The sequence below is a fragment of the Sorex araneus genome, chromosome 5, assembly GCF_027595985.1.
Source record: "Sorex araneus isolate mSorAra2 chromosome 5, mSorAra2.pri, whole genome shotgun sequence".
NCBI classification, from domain to species: Eukaryota; Metazoa; Chordata; class Mammalia; order Eulipotyphla; family Soricidae; genus Sorex; species Sorex araneus.
Window position 1 is genome coordinate 194976825 of NC_073306.1, and position 19172 is coordinate 194995996.

General features: G+C 38.5%; 1 protein-coding gene across 1 annotated transcript; it reads left to right on the plus strand.

Moving 5' to 3' along the window:
- The first annotated feature begins 909 nt into the window (after positions 1-909).
- On the plus strand, positions 910-17604 carry ENAM (enamelin). Its single transcript, XM_004617879.2, has 8 exons — positions 910-963; positions 4199-4267; positions 4405-4449; positions 5114-5152; positions 7569-7826; positions 8762-8812; positions 10671-10721; positions 14773-17604. The coding sequence occupies exons 1-8, from the start codon at positions 910-912 to the stop codon at positions 17602-17604; spliced, it is 3399 nt and encodes a 1132-aa protein (XP_004617936.2).
- The last annotated feature ends 1568 nt before the right edge of the window (positions 17605-19172 follow it).

Sequence of the window (19172 nt, forward strand, 5' to 3'; positions counted from 1 at the left end):
GTTTTTTTCATTTAAACTCTTGTGATGGCAAAATGATTTTCCTCAAAGCTGATTGGCTGTGCACATCTCCAGCAGTGCTTAAATGTAACCTTGCTATCTCAAGCTTTCTGGCAAGGAGAACACTTTATTTTAAGTCTTTTTGGTACAGAACGTGACATCTGTGAAGAAATTTGCTTTACTATTAAGAAATAAATATGTCTTGTTCTTTGAGATCTCTTTGACTTCAGCAATTTGTAGTCATTTTCATTATGAACCATTAAAAAGGTATATTTAAAAGACAGATTAACAAATTTCAAGTAAGTTTTTTTTTAACATATTGGAGCTTCTGGCATTGGGTGAGTATTAGAGATTGTCAACATAAATAATATAGTACCAATTACTGAAATGGATTCATAGATATTGAATTCACAAATGTTAGTTGATCTCCTCAGTGAATTCTTTCATATTGTATATTCATTGTTGGTACACTAAAATTCTCACAAAAATTTAAAATCCTTGATTTATTTGGTGTACTTGTTTTTCTTAGTTTTCTTCCAAGTTAGTTCAACCTTATATAATATTATGCCTGTATACAGTTCCTAAAAGAAAACTATATTTCTGTCAATATTGCATTTAGAACTATCTCAAAACAGTGCCTGAGTCACTTTTTGCATGATTTACCTCTCTTTTATAGTAATAAAAGACTTGGTTATGAAAATTTTTAGTCATGAAAATTCTCTAATTGGTTGGTTATGAAAATTCTCTAATCAGAGTACAATTAAATAAAACTAATAACATGACATGTACTACCTTAGAATTGACACTTTATTAATTGTTTATTCATTTATTTTGGTTTTTTCTTATATTTGAGTTTCTTCTAATGCTCAATATCTATTTCTCTTAAAGGCTTATGAAAGTTTTGGTGAAAAAATGTTGCTGCTTCCGTGCAGGTATGGAGCCTCTTGTCCGAAGCTAGATCACTTTGTGAGTATTTTAATCCATTTTCCAAGATACATAGGTTGCTTAGCAAACTAAGAATTGTCAGGAGTACACCAGAGAGAAAAAAAATTACTTAAATATATCAGAAAAAAATCAAATTCATAGATAAGAAGGAAAACCTAAGAATTTACACAGTCATTATACTACATAGTAAGCATAATGAGTGTTACTTCCAATTTAAAAAAAAACTGATCACAGACTTGCATCCGATCATAATTATTTTGTTTGGGGGCCACACCAGGTGGTGCTCAGGGATTATTTCTGGCTCGTGGCTATAGGATCACTCCTGGCTGACTCCAGGACGATATGTGATTCTGGGGTGTCCACCGTGTATAAGACAAGTGCTTTACCTGCCGTGCTATTGCTCTGGCCCCCATCATAAAGTTTTAAAGATGAAAGAAATCTTAAAAGTCACCTGAAAGAAAATATTACTTTTACAAAATGAAAATTGAATGCCATTTTATATTTGCAAAATAGAAGCCTACCACCTTTAACATCATTACCAAGGATCTGTCCAGTGATATAGTTTTGCTGGTATAGTGTGTGCTATAGGTTCAATCTGCAACACCAAAACAAAAAAATAAATATTCTCAGTAGTGACTACTTTAAAGATTAAATAAGAAATTAGTCTTAATAAAAATTAGCAATATTTTTATTTAATTAAATCAGAAAAGAATGTCCAAAGGTTTTCCCAAATTTTGGTCATAATCTCAAAAGTTTGATTTAGAAAAGAAATCATTCACCAATATTTCCCTTAGTAATTTCCTTACATTGTTATAGGCTAAACAGTATAAAATTATATTGACCTGTCTATAATGTTGTGAATCTGAAAATCCTTAATTAGCAGGAATTGATACATACATTACTGTTTACTTTGTTTAATTACATTTTTCCAATTCTTCTGATATATCCCAGTAATTTTTAAAAGGAATTTTTACACCTACAATTCAGGAAAATGTTGAAATAGCCCTTTATTATATTGTTCCTTCAGGAAGCAGATAGGTGAGAATTGGTTTACTTAACTACTAAGTGTATTTAATGTTCCTCCCAAAAGGAAAAATGAACAAAAGAAATTAGCAATTACTAATGCCTATATTCTGTTACTATGCTAAAAATTATATTGTATATATTATGCCGTGAAAATACACCATTCTGAATAAAATCTTTATTTTCCTATATTGCATATGCAAATAAATCCATTTTCTTAAGAAATTACCCAAGTATATACTTCAGAATAAACCTTGTTCAAAGATGTAAATAGAAGTATTACTTTTGTAAGGCTTTAGAATTAACTAAAGTGGAATATATTAAATCTGTGAAAGCAATCTCCACATTTTATATGTCTACAGTTTCAATCTTTTCTTCTTTGAATTTAATCAAAGTATCCAACAAAGATAATTTATGGAGTTGCCTGTTTTGTCCTATTTCTCCCATTTATGAGAAGAATATTTTAAGATAAAGCAATAGTAACAGAAAAAAATAGAGGAAAGGAGAAAGTGATAGGATTCTATGATATTCTGTTTAGTTTGATTAGTCCCTACATAATAGAATATTGTCTACATCATCTTGCTAGTTTAAAGTAATAATTTTGGAGTGTATCTCATGGAAATTGAAATCTTTCTGAACAGTGAATATAGTCAACAACAGTGAATATAGTCAACCTTTTCTTTTTTGCTTTTTTTTTTTTTTGCTTTTTTTTTGGGGGGGTCACACCTGGTGATGCACAGGGGTTACTCCTGGCAATGCTCAGGGGACCATATAGGATGCTTGGAATCGAACCCAGGTGGGCCGAGTGCAAGGCAAATGCCCTACCCGCTGTGCTATCGCTCCAGCATCAACCTTTTCTAAGCTAGACTAACAACTGAAAGTTCAAAACCATCAATCGCCATCTTTTTAATAACTTGCTAATTTCCACCTCACAATGCTGCTGTTCTTGTGACCGAGCATCTCTTTCCAACTTTGTCTTTGTCTTTGGTCCTCTTCCCTCCCCTTCCTTTTCCTTCTCTCCCTCCTTCTCCCCAGCTGACCCACACTCCCTCAGCCCCGCCCCCTCCGTGTTTCTCTCCTCTTTCCTTTTTTAAGTCAGATCCTTTGGCAGCTTAGAACAGTACCACTGCACTGTGTGGAGGCTGATGGAACCATCTCTGAGGCAGAGACCTGGACCCAGAGGCAGACCCCCTGGAGGGAGGGAGGGTGCACAATGGTCTAGTCGGCACATCCCTATGAGCATTTTACTCTGGGGGGGATTAGAAAATGCCTTAAAGCCACCTTTTGGGCAAATGTCTAGTCAGGATAATTTTGTCCCCCCTGGGGACATTGAGGATGTCTGGAGACACTTGATGGCCACAACTCCTAGCCTTGCAGGGTAAAAGCCAGGGTACCTCCAGATCACGCACCTGGAACAGGCTCCACCATTAGGAATTCTCCAGCCCTTGGGGTCGGAGCAATAGGACGGCAGGTAGGGTGCTTTCCTTGCACACAACAGACCTGGGTTCCAAACCTTGAGCCCGTTAGGAGTGACCTCTGAGCCCAGAGCCAGGAATAAGTCCTGAGCACACCCAGGTTTACCAAACGAAAAAAATTTTTTTTTTCATTTCCTGCCCCAAGAGCTGCAAAGAATTGTGCGAGGTTAAGAAAGCCTGAAGGAGCAATAGCACAGTGGGTAGGGGGTTTGCCTTGCACAGGCAGACCCGGTTTGATTCCTCTGTCCCTCTCAGAGAACCCAGCAAGCCACCAAGAGTATCCCGCCCTCACTGCAGAGCCTGGCAAGCTACCCTTGATATGCCAAAAGCAGTAACAACATGTCTCACAATGGAGACGTTACTAGTGCCCGCTGGAGCAAATGGATGAACTAGGGGAAGACAGTGCTAGAGTGCTACCACTCAACCACTAGTACCTTCGTTCTGTAAAATACAAATGGTATCAAGGCTTCATTATTATCTATTCCTGAACTTCGCTTTGGGGGTGCTACACCCGGCTTTGGGCTCGCTCACTCTGGGCTCATTCCTGGCTCTGCAATCAGGGATCACGCCAGCCATGAAGCCCGGGGGACCTTATGTGGTGCCAGGGACCGAACCCCTGTGTCCAAGGCAAATGGCTTACCAGCTGTACTATCACTCTGACCCCCTGAACCTCTTCTTAATAAGCAGATGGATTTATTGCCTGCGTGAATTCGGTTTACCCTTCGCAAATACAAATGAGATACGGTTTTGTATTGCAGGTACCAAGTGGTAATATGAAGATTCTCCTGGTCTTTCTAGGCCTGCTCGGTTATTCTACTGCTATGCCAGTGAGTTTGCTTCTTTTTAACTTACTTATTTTCTTTTTATACAAACTTTTCTTGGTTTTCTAATATTGTATCTTGGAAGAAATTGGCTTATCTCAACTGATATTCGGAATTAATCACCCATATTTTCTCACTTTCAGATGCAAATGCCCCGAATGCGGGGATTTAGCAGTAAAAGTGAGGAGGTATGTATGATTATTCTTTCTGGAGATCTTTTCCAGAGTCCTTCAAAAGAGTTCATTTTAAAACAGAGAATATTAAAATTTTTTCTAAGACAAAAAAATATATACATGGAAAATTATAGAGGGCTGGGAATTTGAAAGACTCAAATTCTCATCTAGCCTAAGTATTAAGTTCCCTAGAGTTATTCTACTTAAATATTTAAATATCCATTTTAGGGCAAATGTGAATTTGTGTTCAAGTACAGTAAGTGTCAGCTTTTTTTTTTTTTACATTTTCAAGCTAGCAAAGGTAAGCCATTTCTATTAATGGTTGTTAGACAGTAGACACTTGAGCATATAAATATTTTTTGCAGGACTTACATCCAGGTTCATAAACCAAATTCATACCCAGCAGAAAGAATCGTCTTTTCAACAGATTATCACATTCTCAAATCCTAAACACTGAAAGAGAAGAATATTCATTCCTTGTGTTTCTATATTGTTTCTTCTCAAAATAAAAGTTTGGCTTAAAAATTAAAGTGCCGTAGAGGTTGTTTTCATTTCATGCTTATTTTTAATTCATGCATAATAAGAAAGAGACATTATAACCTTGTAACATAAAATAAAAAATTGGAACAAATGAATATTTTTCACTTGGTACCAAATTAATGAATTTCCTTGGTCACAGATGATGCGGTTCAATCAATTCTTTATGAACTCCCCTCATGTAAGTCCTACTTTTATTTTTTCTAATGGCTTTGAATTTATATACAGATAAGTACAGTATAAGTATAGGTTTGTCTTAGTTAATAAAGACACAGCAATAGGTATGTTTTAATTATAATTAGAAAAATTTCAAATGAGTAAATTATTTTACATACATGAGTTTTCTTCTTATTCATAACTCTTGTTCTTTCATGAAAATCAAAATTATTTATTAACTACCCAGGTTTATATATCCAGAAGAAAATGTTTGTGGACAAGAAAACAGTAAATTGTTTGTGAGAATAAATGCCATGCAAAATATACTCACAAAAATTACAATAGCATGGCAAATAGATGGGGATGGTAAATTTTATTTGGATTATCTTGAAAGATAACACTAAATTATTAAATTAAATTTAAATTGTATCTCACTTAAATAAATTTAGCTTATACTTACAACCACATACTATTATTTAAAACTAACAACAACTCAGGGCTGGAGTGATAGAGCAGTGGGTAGGGCGTTCGCCTTGCACGTGGCCGACCCTGTTCGATTCCTCCTTCCCTCTCGGAGAGCCCGGCAAGCTACCAAGAGTAGCTTGGTACTACTTGGTACTACTTGGTACACCCACATGGCAGAGCCTGGCAAGCTACTCGTGGCATATTGAATATGCCAAAAAACAGTAACAACAAGTCTCACAATGGAGATGTTACTGGTGCCCATCCATGAGCGACGGGATGACAGTGATACAGTGAACAACAACTCAAGGGTTGCTTGCATCTTTTGACATAAGTTTTCTCTTCAAAGTAATATGATAATGCAATAATATTTTCTGGCTCTTAACTTTTGTTATATGATTACAAGAACCACTGGGAACTGGAGAATGAAGGACTTCACCAATTTTCTCCTTTTATATCGGAGAATCTTTAAAGCAAAACCCCAAAAATCCTGGGGCTCATTCCAGGTATACTGAGCCAATCAAGTCAGAAATTCAGTGCTTATGTGATACTCTGGCCTCCCGGTGTTCTGGTGGCCATAGAGCCACACCCAGATATGCTTGGGCCCCTTATGGGCCTTGGCGGGTGGCACTGAGAAAGCCATGCAGTACTACAGTGCCAAGCCCCAAATATCGGTGCTCATGAATGCCATGCAGGATCTTCAGTCATCTAAGCCATGTCTCTAATTTGCATCAAATTTTCTCTTAATCCTATTCAGTCAAGTCCCTCTGCATTTAAAAAGCATGTCCTCTCAATTTAGCATCATTTTTTATTTCTCTTCTTCAACTCTAGATTGGTCTAGCTTTCTCTAGCACTCATTCTCAATGTTTTGTTTGTGATCTGCAATTTTCACCAACAATTTTCATTTTAATAAAATCCTGTTCGATGCCTGATTTTCAGTTTTACCTATCATCAACAGATATTCTCTAGTATTGTATACCTTATCCAGTAGACCAAAAAAGGGCTGACCAGTGAATATTGGAGCTAGAGGCTGCTATTAAGCCAGGGAAGGAACATGTGAATAGAAGCTAATATTGTAAAAAAATCTGATAATGAATTTGAAAGCTGATAAGAATTCTTTTTATTAAAAAAGGCAATTAATAGTGTTTACATATACCAGATTTTTATTACCTCTCATTTTTTTAAATGGCATCGTTTCTTTCATTTATTCTTGTGGGTTTTTTTTTCCTTCTTGTTCAACCTGTTTGTAACCAGTCCGATTGATTCTGATTTTGTCATCAACTTCTCTATAACCTGACCCATCCACCTCTTTCCTGAGTCAGACTTCAGAGTTATTTTTTTTTCAACTGAAATTTTACGCAGAATTCTGCCTTTGGGTTTATTTTATTCTTTTTATAGAAGACTGAATTCACTTCTCTTGAGATCTGTCACTGTCACTGTCACTGTCATCCCGTTGCTCATCAATTTGCTCGAGCGGGCACGAGTAACATCTCCATTGTAGACTTGTTGTTACTGTTTTTGGCATATTGAATACGCCACGGGTAGCTTGCCAGGCTCTGCCATGCAGGCTGGATATTCTCGGTAGCTTGCCGGGCTGTCCAAGAGGGACAGAGGAATCGAACCTGGATCAGCCACGTGCAAGGCAAACACCCTACCTGCTGTGCTATCGCTCCAGCCTTCCACTATTGAGTCAAATTCTTTAGCTGAGTTTTAGAGATGAAATTTAACCTAATTAATTTATTAAGTAGGTTATTAGTGATGGAGGATTTAGGTTGTGTTTGTGTCCTTATTTGAGTAAAACCTTCCTATAAAATTTATTTCCATGCCTCACATGTCTGAGCTCCTGGATTCTAGCTCTAGTACTGCAACAAATGAAAATTCCTTTTTCTTCATGATTACTGATGTAATGGGTAATTGAAGATGAAAAGACTCTACATCTCAGCCCTGTGTGGTTTGACTGACATTTGCTCCCCTTTCAGATGTCACAGCTGGGTCCCATGTATGGAGATGGAATGCCTCAGCTCTTTCCACAGTATCATATGCCAATGTGGCCTCAGCCACCACCTCATATGGGGCACCCACCAAAATCACCAACTCCTCCATCACCCAAGACTGATCAAACTCAAGAGACTCCTAAACCCACCCAGTCTCCACCCCCCAAAACGTCAAAGCAGCCTGCACAGCAGTCACAAACTACTACTCCTTCTAAGCCCAAAGAGGAACTGCCACAACATCAGGTGAGACTTTTGAGGAAAAATATCAAACCAGAGTCCGAAATGGCCTCAGGGGGGTTGGAGAGCAAAGGTGCCCTTACATACACATTTCCTCCAGTGTTTCTGAAGGTAGGTACTGTTAGGTATAAAATAGGATCATTATTTGGACATTTATTTCAAGGTCATACTTGACCACCAATCCAAAACTCCTTGGTGAGTCATTTTTTTCTTGATTTAATTATTTCACAGATAATTAAAGACCCTTCTTTAAAAATAAAATAAAATAAATTTGCAGTGTCATATAGCAATATGAGCCCCAACAGAACTGGTAGGAAGCAGAGATTCAGCCCTACCCCCAGATCTTCTAAGTTGCCTAAGTTGCTAACTGAGAAAATGATCTGATGACAGTAACCGTGTTCCACCTGTGCTGTGATTGTCTAAACCACTTCCATGAAAGGTATCCCTACTTCATTACTTCTGGATAGCATAGCTTAAAGTTCTAACTTCAAGATAACTTTATAAATGTTTTCTCAAAATCCCATTCAGAACATTATTTTTTAGACACTCACAGATACAGAGAATACAAAACTGAGTAATAAGATAATCATGAATTTGAATCCTAGCTTCAATCTTTTGCCAGCGATGCAGCATTTGAAGCAAATGGTTTTCCTTCTCTGTACCTCAAAGTCTAAGGAAACAGGCAGAACAATGCATGACTTCTCTGGTTATGTGAGAATTAAATGAGTTGACCAGTGTAAAGTGCTCAACACAGTACCTAGACCATAGGTGTTCAATAAAACTCATAATAGTTGTTACTAGTATCAAATACCCTAAGAAATTTCAGTGTACGTCAATGTAAATGTAGACTCCTAAGTTTCCCATAATTGTATTTATATGCATATTTCATTTTTTGTCTTCTCCTCAGTTTCCTTCTTCTCTAATTATTTCTTTCTCTTCAGGCATACCCACCATTTGGGTATCCCTTCCCACCACTGTGGCCAATTCCACACGTAAGTTTTTTTTCTTTATTCTTGAAGTGAAAAATATTAGCATGTTTTATTTCAAACAATTATGATTTCATATAGTCTAAGCAGATGCCATATGCTACTGAGTAGGAAGCATAAAACAAAATCATTATACCAGTAATCAGGAAGGAAAATGAATTTTTATTTGTTGCAGTACTAGAGCTAGAATCCAGGAATTCAGAGGCATGGAAACAAATTTTATAGGAAGTGTTTATTCAAATAAGGACATAAACACAACCTTAAATCCTCTGTTACTAATAACCTCATTAATAAATTAATTTTAAAAAACATACTACTTCATCCACATGGCAGAGCCTGGCAAGCTACCCGTGGCATATTCATATGCCAAAAACAGTAACAACAAGTCTCACAATGGAGACATTACTGGTGCCTGCTCGAGCAAATCGATGAGCAACAGGACGACAGTGCTACAGCGAAGTGCACACTACTTCATTACTATTTCCCACTTCCCTAAGAGATTAGAAAACATAGAAATTATCTTCACATAGTATAATGGGAAATTTAAAGTTTGACATTATTTGTTTTTGTTTTGTGTGCCACACCCTGCTGTAGTAGGAAATACTCTTAGCTCTGTGCTCAAGGATCATTCCTGGTAGTGCTCCATGAGTCATTTGTAGTGCTGGGGATTGAATCTGGGTCAACTATGTGCAAGACTTTACCACTGAACTATCTCTCCAACAAAGTTTTGAATTATTAAAAGAATATCTAGGGAGCTGAAGGTAAAGCTCAGAAGTAGAACACATGCTTTGCATGTGTGAGACTTGGATTCTATTCTCAACAGTGCAAAAAAAATAATAAATTGGAAATTTATTTCAATTGCATAAGAAGCACTAAAAATATGATTTACAAATTAAGCACTTGGAACTAAAGCATTATTAAAGCCAATGTTGCTGACAAAAGCAGCGAGAAATACTTTAACATTCATTGGCATTGGGTTTTGCTGTTTACAATTCTAGAAGCTTCCTTGGGAGTGGGTGGTGAAATCTCCATTGGGGCTTAAGGTCCAGGCCCACTCCTGGCAATTCTTGTCCCAGATGTATGGGTCTGACATTTGAGTGCCCAGACCCAGAATTTAATGCCCTATTGCCCAGGGTGAGATCCAACCTGTAGAGCTCTCTCATTGCTCTCCATCCCCAAAAGGCTTCCTGTCTATCACTAAGAAGCCAGACATTTCCAGGAGCAAGAATTCCTTTTCTTTCTGTCCCCTGAAAGGACTGATTTCTTTCACTGGTCAGATAGAGTAAACTAAAGGAAAACTAAGCAATAACAGGTTAAGGTTTGAAAAGTATCCGAGCATGAATCTCTTGCTAAAGCACCTGTTACTTTTCTACTGAGGAAGTTTTCAAGATTTGTGGAGCTGAATGTTCTTTTTCTAAAGCCTCTCTTGAACAGAAACTTAGTCTCCACTTAATTAGGAAAATAAACTCTGACCAAATGAAAATATCATAACAGTAATCCTGGATTATCAAATGTGAATCAACATAGTAAAAAATAATATAAATTAACCTCCATTATTAGATATTATAATATAGATATTTTCATTATAATAAATTTACCTCTCCCCTCACCCACGATAGGGGATAACGGGACGGGATAATGCTAGGAGATTCAGTCATGGTATTTTACTCATCTAAACTCCAGATAAAGAATTTGCGCTTACTGATAAATTATCATTATTAGGAGCTACATAAAGGGAGTTGATCACTCAGAAACTAATAATCCAAGTAAACTACTGGTTTGAAATATTTAAGACACTTTGAACCTTAAAAAGGGCAGCATAGAAAGTGGTTTTCCCTGTGCTCATTGTGGTTTCACCTTTCAGAGGATGCCACCAGGCTTCGGACGTCCCCCCAGTAGCAATGAAGAGGGTGGGGTAAGTACAAATAATGCTACATTTCCCGTTAAGACTTCCAGTTCATTGGTTCCTGCTTTTTTCTCCTTTGTTTCTAATAAATTAAAACTTAAACACCCATGAGTTAAGAAAAGGTAAAATAAATCAAACTGGCAATTTAAAACAAAATGTGTATCACTTCTCCACATGAAATAAAATCTCTTTTCCTTCCTCTCCTCCCAAATCAGAAGGTTCACCTGACAAACTATTTTTCCAGGTTAGTTCTGGACTCTAGAGAGGGAGAGAGCAACAGTTCTCCCCAGAAAGAAATTAAGCAATTATTTACTTATCTCCCATATTGTACAACCAAGTTAAAGCCTAGAGAAGATAAATTACTCTTCTGGTTTACCCTCCGGATTAAGGGATAAACCAGAACAAAAATTTTCTGGCAACTCTATTTCTTTTTAATTTACTCCATCACACAGGTAGACACAAATAGAGGTCACAGAGTGTTCAAAGTATATTTTAGGGGCTGTCAAGATAGCTCAAAGGGCCGGAGTGCTTGCTCTGCTGGCAGAAGCCCTAGGTTTTGTCTCGTGGCACTGCGTGATCCCCTAAGCATCACAGACATACAACCCCTAGTACATAAGCCAGGAGTAGCAGCACTGTCAAGTATAGTTTCTGCCCCACCCCTCACCCCCCGAGAAAAAGCAACAAAAAGTCATTTTAGTGACTGTAACCCTAGAGTTTACTTCCTCTTATTTCCTAAATATGCAATGGTTCCAGATGAAATATAAGATCCTGATATTTCTGAGGAAGTAGGTCTAGGAAGGGAGTTAAAATAGTGTCAATAAAAAGTACTCTGAAAAAGGCTAAGGAAATAGTACAGGGTTAAAGTGCCTGTCTTGAATGCAATTGGGTCCTTTTCATTGTCACTGTGTATGGTCCCCCAGTCATCAACAGGAGTCATTCCTGAGCACTGTCAGGCATAGCTCCAAAACCAAAACAATAAAAGCTATGTGTCTTTAAAAAATAAAAGTAAATAAGATGAGAGAAGAAAAGAAGACTATGGAGGAATGGGTTGAGGTATTTATGTAAAATCCAAAAATTAGTTGTCCCAAATTTGTAAAATGGTTCAAATAATTTTATTCATTCCCCAAACTAGTATTTCAAATTTCCACAAATATATCATGAGAAAATAAGAATAACCCAGGCATATTGCAGAGACATATAAGATGTCTATATTCTCAGCCAAGGAAGTGGTTCAGCAGAAGAGTACTGGCCTTACATGTGTGAGGTCTTGGATTTGATTCTCAGTACCACATAAAAAAAAAAGTAGGGGCTGGAGTGATAGCACATCGGGTAGGGTGTTTACCTGGCACGTGGCTGACCCGGGTTCAATTCCCAGCATCCCATATGTTTCTCTGAGCACCGCCAGGGGTGATTCCTGAGTGCAGAGCCAGGAGTAACCCCTGTGCATCACCCAAAAAAAAGAGAAAAAACAGTAGTAGTCTGTTTCCCTCCTTCTGAGGATGCTGCCCAGTGTCCTGAATCATCTAGAAGATACCTCCTCCCCTATATGTCTCACCACCTCCATCCACAGACAGGGATAAAAAATATTAAAGCAGATAACTTGGTTTAATATTAATATTTATACTTATATTTACATTGAATATTAATTTAACACAGATATTTAATATTCAAATAACTTTAATGTCTGCCTAATATACCAAGCGAATTCACTGTGATTAAATGATTTGTTGAACAGAAAACTTAATATGCATGTACACAATGCTAAGGAGTATGTAAACAAGGTCAGAAAAAGCATTTTCACTCAAAAACTTCATGTGGGCAAATCAAGTAGGAGAATACCAGGAAAATAGGCCAGTGAAGTTTAGTAGATTTATTGTTATGGCAGATATCTCTACTGCTGTCAACACATAATCAGAGAAAGTTAAATTCTGCCCAGGGCCAGTCAGGCCAGAGAAAAAACTATGCAAGCTAGTCCTGAGGGTGAGTCATTGGACAAGAAACGTAGGTGAGAAGAAAATTCAGTATGACGTAACCGTGCTGAAAGCACTGACCACAGAGACTAGTCAGAATAAGGAGTTGTTCAAAATCATTTTAATTTTTATTTAGTTATGGTAGAAAAAAATAACTTAACTTACAATCTACCCTCTTAACAAACAAAAAAAAATTATGAAGCAATTCTGTTATTTACAAATCCTTTTCACGACAGGGCTTCATGCACGTAATACCCCAACACCACACTCCATGGCAGTGTGTGCGCTCCTCCACAAGGGTCTTGCATCCCCTCCTAAACACTTTTTCCCACCTTGATATGCTCAGTTCTTTAAACCAGTTCTCAGGTTCTGTTGTCTTTAACAATTTATTATTCCCATATTATGTTTCTTAAGTGAAGAGAACAGTGTTGTTGACTCTAAGTACAAGGTCACACATACAACAGATCTCTAGAGCATATTCACCTCGCTTAACTAAAATTTTGTTCCTCTAGATTATTAATTCCCTATTTTCTCCTCTCTCCAACTCCTAGAAATCACTATTTTGCTCTCTGATTCTGTAAATAGACTCATATACTTCATATAAATGGATAAGTGATATTTGTCTTTCTTGTTTATTTCAGTAAGAATAATGTACTCAGGATTTATCCAAGCTTTCCTTACTGCAAAGTTGCCCTCTGTTTTTTAGACTAAATTCCATTCCATTATAAGTGTATGCTACACTTCTGCATCCCTTCATCTGTTGATAGACTGGGTTGTTTCTAGATTATATTCATTGTATATAAGGCAGCAAACAGTATTTGTAGTAGTTGGGATTTGCAATTGCGTAAAATACATAGGGTAGGGCCAGAGAGACAGAATAGAGGTAGTTTGCCTTGCATGCTGCCAGTCCACTTCAATCCTGAGCACGACTGAGTGACCCTGATCACAGAGCAAGGAGTAAGCCCTGAGCATAGCCAAGTGTGGCCCAAAAAGCAAAGAATAAAATGAAAATGAATATGATAGACAAAAGATAATTATAGAAAATATTTATTTTATCCAAAACAGCAAAGAATAAAATGAGGATAAATATGACAAAGAAAAGATAATTATAGAAAATATTTATTTCATCTCAAATTTGAAATCCATAAATATGAGTTTAGTCCAAAGTCATACTAGTAATATTGGTAGAACAGGGGCTTTAACTATTATCTATTTAGTGTTCCCCTCCTTAACAGCATGATATACTGCTTTATATTTTATATTGTGGGGTTAGAGTTTATCCTATAATGCAAGAGTAACTTGAAATAGAATTTAAAGAAGAAAGTAACCAAACTTTTCCACATGTCCCACCTCCATCTTCTATTACTGTGATGGCAGTGGAGAAGCATGATTCGAAGACTGTGACCTATAAGAAATTATTCAGAATAACCTGTAAGAAAAGCTCAGCATACTAGGCATAAAGGAAGAAGAGACTAGGATGTGAATTTAGATTTGGTAGGTCTCAGCTATTAGGCAACTTAAGGAAACAAAGAAGAGGACAGAAATTTGGGAGACCCGGCAAATAGTAGTGTGTGTTGCTTAGATAAAGAGTATTGGAAAAGAAAGTTGGGGGGAAGTAAGATCCTTTCAGTGAGAGGTACTCATGAGATCTTCAGTGATGTAGTATTATCTCAACCTAATACATTAACCAGCCCAAGAGTAATCATTGGAAATCATTGAACTGTAATTGTACTGAAAGAATTGACCTGCAATAGTTTACACAAGATGGTTATTTAAAATAGAAACAAAAAAATCAGGAGGATTTAAAATGAAAGCTTTAAGAAATGAAAAGGTTTAAAACTTAGATTTAGTAACCAGGTCTAGGAAAACAAAACTTTTTCTATTCTAAATTTTTAATAGTCACAAAGTAATAGTACCAAAATAAATAACCACAGGGAATAAAGACATGAAAACTAAGGAGAAATTAAATTTTAAGAAAATGTGGTCAAGGAGAGTAAAAGAAGCATAGTCTATTCATAATTCCCTAAAACACGTTTAAAAGCAAAACCATGGTGGGAGCCAGTAATTATTGATTTTATTCTTTCCAACAGAATCCTTACTTCGGATTTTTTGGATTTCATGGATTTGGGGGTCGTCCTTATTATTCAGAAGAGATGTTTGAAGATTATGAAAAACCCAAAGAAAAAGATCCTCCTAAAGCAGAGAGTCCAGCCACAGAACCCACCTCTAATTCAACTGTTCCTGAGTCTAATTCCACCCAACCAAATGCAGCCAGTCCCAGAAATGATACCATCACAACTGGAAACCCTGCAAACAACCCTCAAAGTGGGATCATCCCATCCCCTACAGTTAATATTTCAGGCCAGGGAGTATCAAGAAATCAAATCCCATTGGGACCCCGTCACAATTTTTATGAAAATTATCCGAATCCTAATGTCAGAAATGTTCCAGCAGGAAGACAATGGCGTCCCACTGGTACTGACACATGGCAAAGACAGAATGTGCCTTTTTACCGAAATCAACTATATCAAAGAGGTCCACGGTGGAATTCCTTTACTCTTGAAAACAAACAGGCTATTCGTCCTGGAATTCCATTTTATAGCAAAGCTTATGCTTCTACTGCAAGAGGCAATTCTCCCAATCAAGCAGGAAATCCAACAAATTTCAAAAGGAAGCCTCAAAATCCAAATAAACAACCTCTGGGACCCAATACTGCCCAAAATGTTCCTCTGGGTCCTAAAAATGATATCGCTGGTCGCAATGAAAAAACTCAGAATCCAAAAGAGAAACCAGTGGGTCAAAAAGAAAGAATAGTAACCCCGACCAGGGATCCAACTGGCCCCTGGAGAAATTCTCAAGATCTTGGAGTTAATAAATCAAACTATAAACCCCCTAATCCTCACCCCTCGGGCAACAGATTAATCCCAAATTTTAATTCTGTTGATCAACGTGAAAATCCTTATTACCCAAGAGGAGATACCAGAAGAGCTCCAAATTCTGATGGACAAACCCAAAGCCAGAATTTGCCCAAAGGGATTGCTTTAGACCCGAAACGGATCCCATATGAACCAGAAACTAATGGCCCAGAAATAAAGGCCAATACATATCAGCCTGCCTATCCTGCAGAAATCCCTTCCTCGGCAAGAGAACAATTTCCTGCTGGAAGAAACAATTGGAACCATCAAGAAATCTCTCCATCTTTTAAGGACGAGCTTGGGAGGCAGGAAGGGCAAGTACTCCCTCCCTCTCACGGTTCCAGAGGAACTATGTACTACCCTGACTATAACCCCTATGACCCCAGGGAAAACCCACCATACTTGAGGAGCAATATATGGGATGAGAGATATAGTCCTCCCAATACTATGGGACAACCTGAAAGTTCACTATTCCCCATGAATACCCCGGATCCCAAAGATACATCTCCTTACAATGAAGAGGACCCAACTGACCCAACTGATGGGGATGAATCCTTCACAGGACAAAGCAGATGGGGTATGGAAGAGACAAGGTTTAAAGGAGGCCCATCCATTAAGCAATACGAAGGAGAGCAGTATAACTCAAATCAACCAAAAGAGTACCTTCCTTATTCCTTTGATAATCCTTTAAAACCCAGAGAAGATTTTCCTTATGAATTTTATCCCTGGAACCCAGAGGAGAATTTTCCATCATATACTACAGTTCCTTCTGTCCTACCGCCTGTGGAAAACAGAGGCTATTATACTAATAATGCTATTGGACAAGAAGAAAACAGTCTGTTTCCTTCTTGGAGCTCCTGGGACCACAAAACTCAAGGTCAAGGACAGAAAGAAAGAGGTTCCTATTTTAATAGAAATTTCTGGGATCAATCAACAAACTTACACAAAGCCCCAACTAGCCCACCACACCAGAAAGAGAACCAACCCTATTCCAATAACTCCCCAGCCGGACTTCAGAAAAATCCAATATGGCAAGAAGGCGAGAACGTGAATTATGGCATGGAAATTACTAGGTTAAATCCAACAGAGGGCGAACACCCATCTTTCCCAAGCTTAATTTCTCAAAGTCTCCCAGCAGGTCAAAATGAAGCACACTCCTTTAACCCAAACCACAGAGGTTCTTGCTGTGTGGGTGGTTCCATGGGACAAAAGGACAATCCACTTGCTCTTCAAGACTATACTCCATCCTTTGATGTTATACCAGGGGAGAACCAAGATATTAGTCTTCTGTACTCAGAAGATATCCATACTAAGCATCCAAGACACACCATTTCTCCCACAGGCATTATACCTAGCCAGAGAAATAGCTCCGACAATGGACTTCCTGGAGAAAGTGAAAACCTGAGCCATTTTGGAGATGATGTGTCCAATATGAGAAGAGACACACCGTGTTCCCTAAAAAGTCATCTAGGTCATAAAGGAGGTGCGCCCTCTCCTGAAGCCAGTCCCCTTCACTCAAAGAACACACCCTGCTTCAAAAATGATCATGGAGGAGATGGGAATAATGTTTTGGAACAAGTATTTGAAGACAAACAGTTGAGTGAAAAAAATGTTGACCTGACTCCTGAACAGCTTGTTATCAATACAGTTGATGAAGGTCCCAAACCAGAAGGAATTCAGAGTGAAGTGCCGGGAAATGAGGACAAGAGACAGAAACAAAGACTGCCTAGTATCCTGCCGTTACCATGCTTTGGCTCCATTTTAGCGAAGTATCACTCCTCCGGCACCGGAAGTCCATCTAGCATTGGAAACCAAGGCCCATTTGATGAGAATCCAAATATGCCTACTGAAATTCCCAATTCGCTGGATGGGGTAGCTACGGGGGCACAGTTTCAGAATATAAATGTAGACCTGCTCAACGCAGGTGAACATATTCCATTTGATACCCTTCCAACAGGCACCAACCTACAGGATCAGGTACAAGACTGCTTACTCCTTCAGGCCTAGGGATAACTTCAACAAAGAACCGTTAGGAAAGGAAAATAGCTGATAATCTTCAGGGGCTCCCAGGCAGCCCTCCCCACTCCCCTGACCCAGACTCAGGACTTTGACTACCTTCTTCCTGATCCTGGAGACTCTTCCCTTCCCAGCAATAAGAGTAGCGGCCCTGGTGACAATGACGAGGCTGGGCCTCAGAGGTCCTAATAATACGCAATACCTTTATAAAGGCAGGCTGGCTAAGACCATCCTTGAACATAGAAATAACTCACCTAGACTAATGTCCCTCTGCTTGCCAGTTCTTCCTTTTTATCTCAAAGATTCTTACTTGCAAAAATCACCTAGTCTTGCAAAACAGAAAGGCGAATAAATAGCATTTCATGAACGGAGATATGTACATCAGTATAATCCTGATGCATTGTACATGTTTTTCTTTTTCTTTTTTTTTTCTTTTTGCTTTTTGGGTCACACCCAGCGATGCACAGGGGTTACTCCTGCCTCTGAACTCAGGAATCACCCCTGGCGGTGCTCAGGGGACCATGTGGTATGCTGGGAATCGAACCCTGGTCAGCTGCATGCAAGGCAAATGCCCTACCCGCTGTGCTATTGCTCCAGCTCTTTTACATGTTTTTCTTGTGTTAACTTTTGTTAGTTTTTTTCCTATTAATATTATTTTTGTGTGTCTTTTTTTTTCCTTCCACTGCCTCTTTCTTGACCTTATTGTTTCTTTTCTTTTGGAGAGGAGCGTTCAATCACCCTTTTGGTGCTCTGGTGCTGCTCCCGGTGTGGCTTTCTGGATTACTCCCTGGAAGTGCCCAGAGAACCATGCAGTCCTGGAGATGGAACCCAGCCCCCCACATGCATTTGAGCTATCGCCCCAGCTCTTATTATTTCCTTTCTTGCCTTCCTTCTCTCATCCATCTCTTAGCCATCATTTTTTTTACTTTGTCTTTTTTTCTTTCCCATCTTTGTCTTCTTTCTTGTTGTCTTCATTACGTAAATGGCATGGTATCATTTACCATCACTCACTAGTCTTTACCTTCTCCATTATTTTTCTCTCCCCATCTTTTTCTTTCTTTTTCTTTTTGGTCACACCCGGCAATGCACAGGGTGTGCATTCCTGGCTCTGCACTCAGGAATTACCCTTGGCGGTGCTCAGGGGACCATATGGGATGCTGGGATTCGAACCCAGGTTTGCTGCTTGCAAGGCTCCAGCCCCATCTCTTCCCATCTTTATGCTCCTTATATATCACTTATCAGTCAGTCTTTTTTCTGCTCTGACTACTTTCTTGACTACAATTTCTTTTTCTCCTACTGCACTATTTGTGTATCTTAAGACTGTATGTCTTAGGGCAGGAGAGTTAGCACAGGGGTTAAGGTTAGCACAAGGGTAAGGTGAGCCAACATGCAGTTTCATCCCCAGCACCACATTCCCCACCCCAACACACACACACACACACACACACACATCACTTGGTGAAGGAATGGAGGCTTTGGAGCACCAGGTGTGACCATGGAGACCCCTGAGCATGACAGGGTGGTCCTGGTGACCCCTGCCCCCCCACACACACAACCCA

What these genes read in the sequence shown, in the direction of transcription:
- ENAM (XM_004617879.2), top strand. Translation starts at nt 910, where the DNA reads ATGTTGCTGCTTCCGTGCAGGTATGGAGCCTCTTGTCCGAAGCTAGAT. An exon ending in TTAGCAGTAAAAGTGAGGAG is followed by an intron (nt 4,450 to 5,113) that starts GTATGTATGATT and finishes CCTTGGTCACAG; the next exon opens with ATGATGCGGTTCAATCAATT. An exon ending in TCTTTATGAACTCCCCTCAT is followed by an intron (nt 5,153 to 7,568) that starts GTAAGTCCTACT and finishes CTCCCCTTTCAG; the next exon opens with ATGTCACAGCTGGGTCCCAT.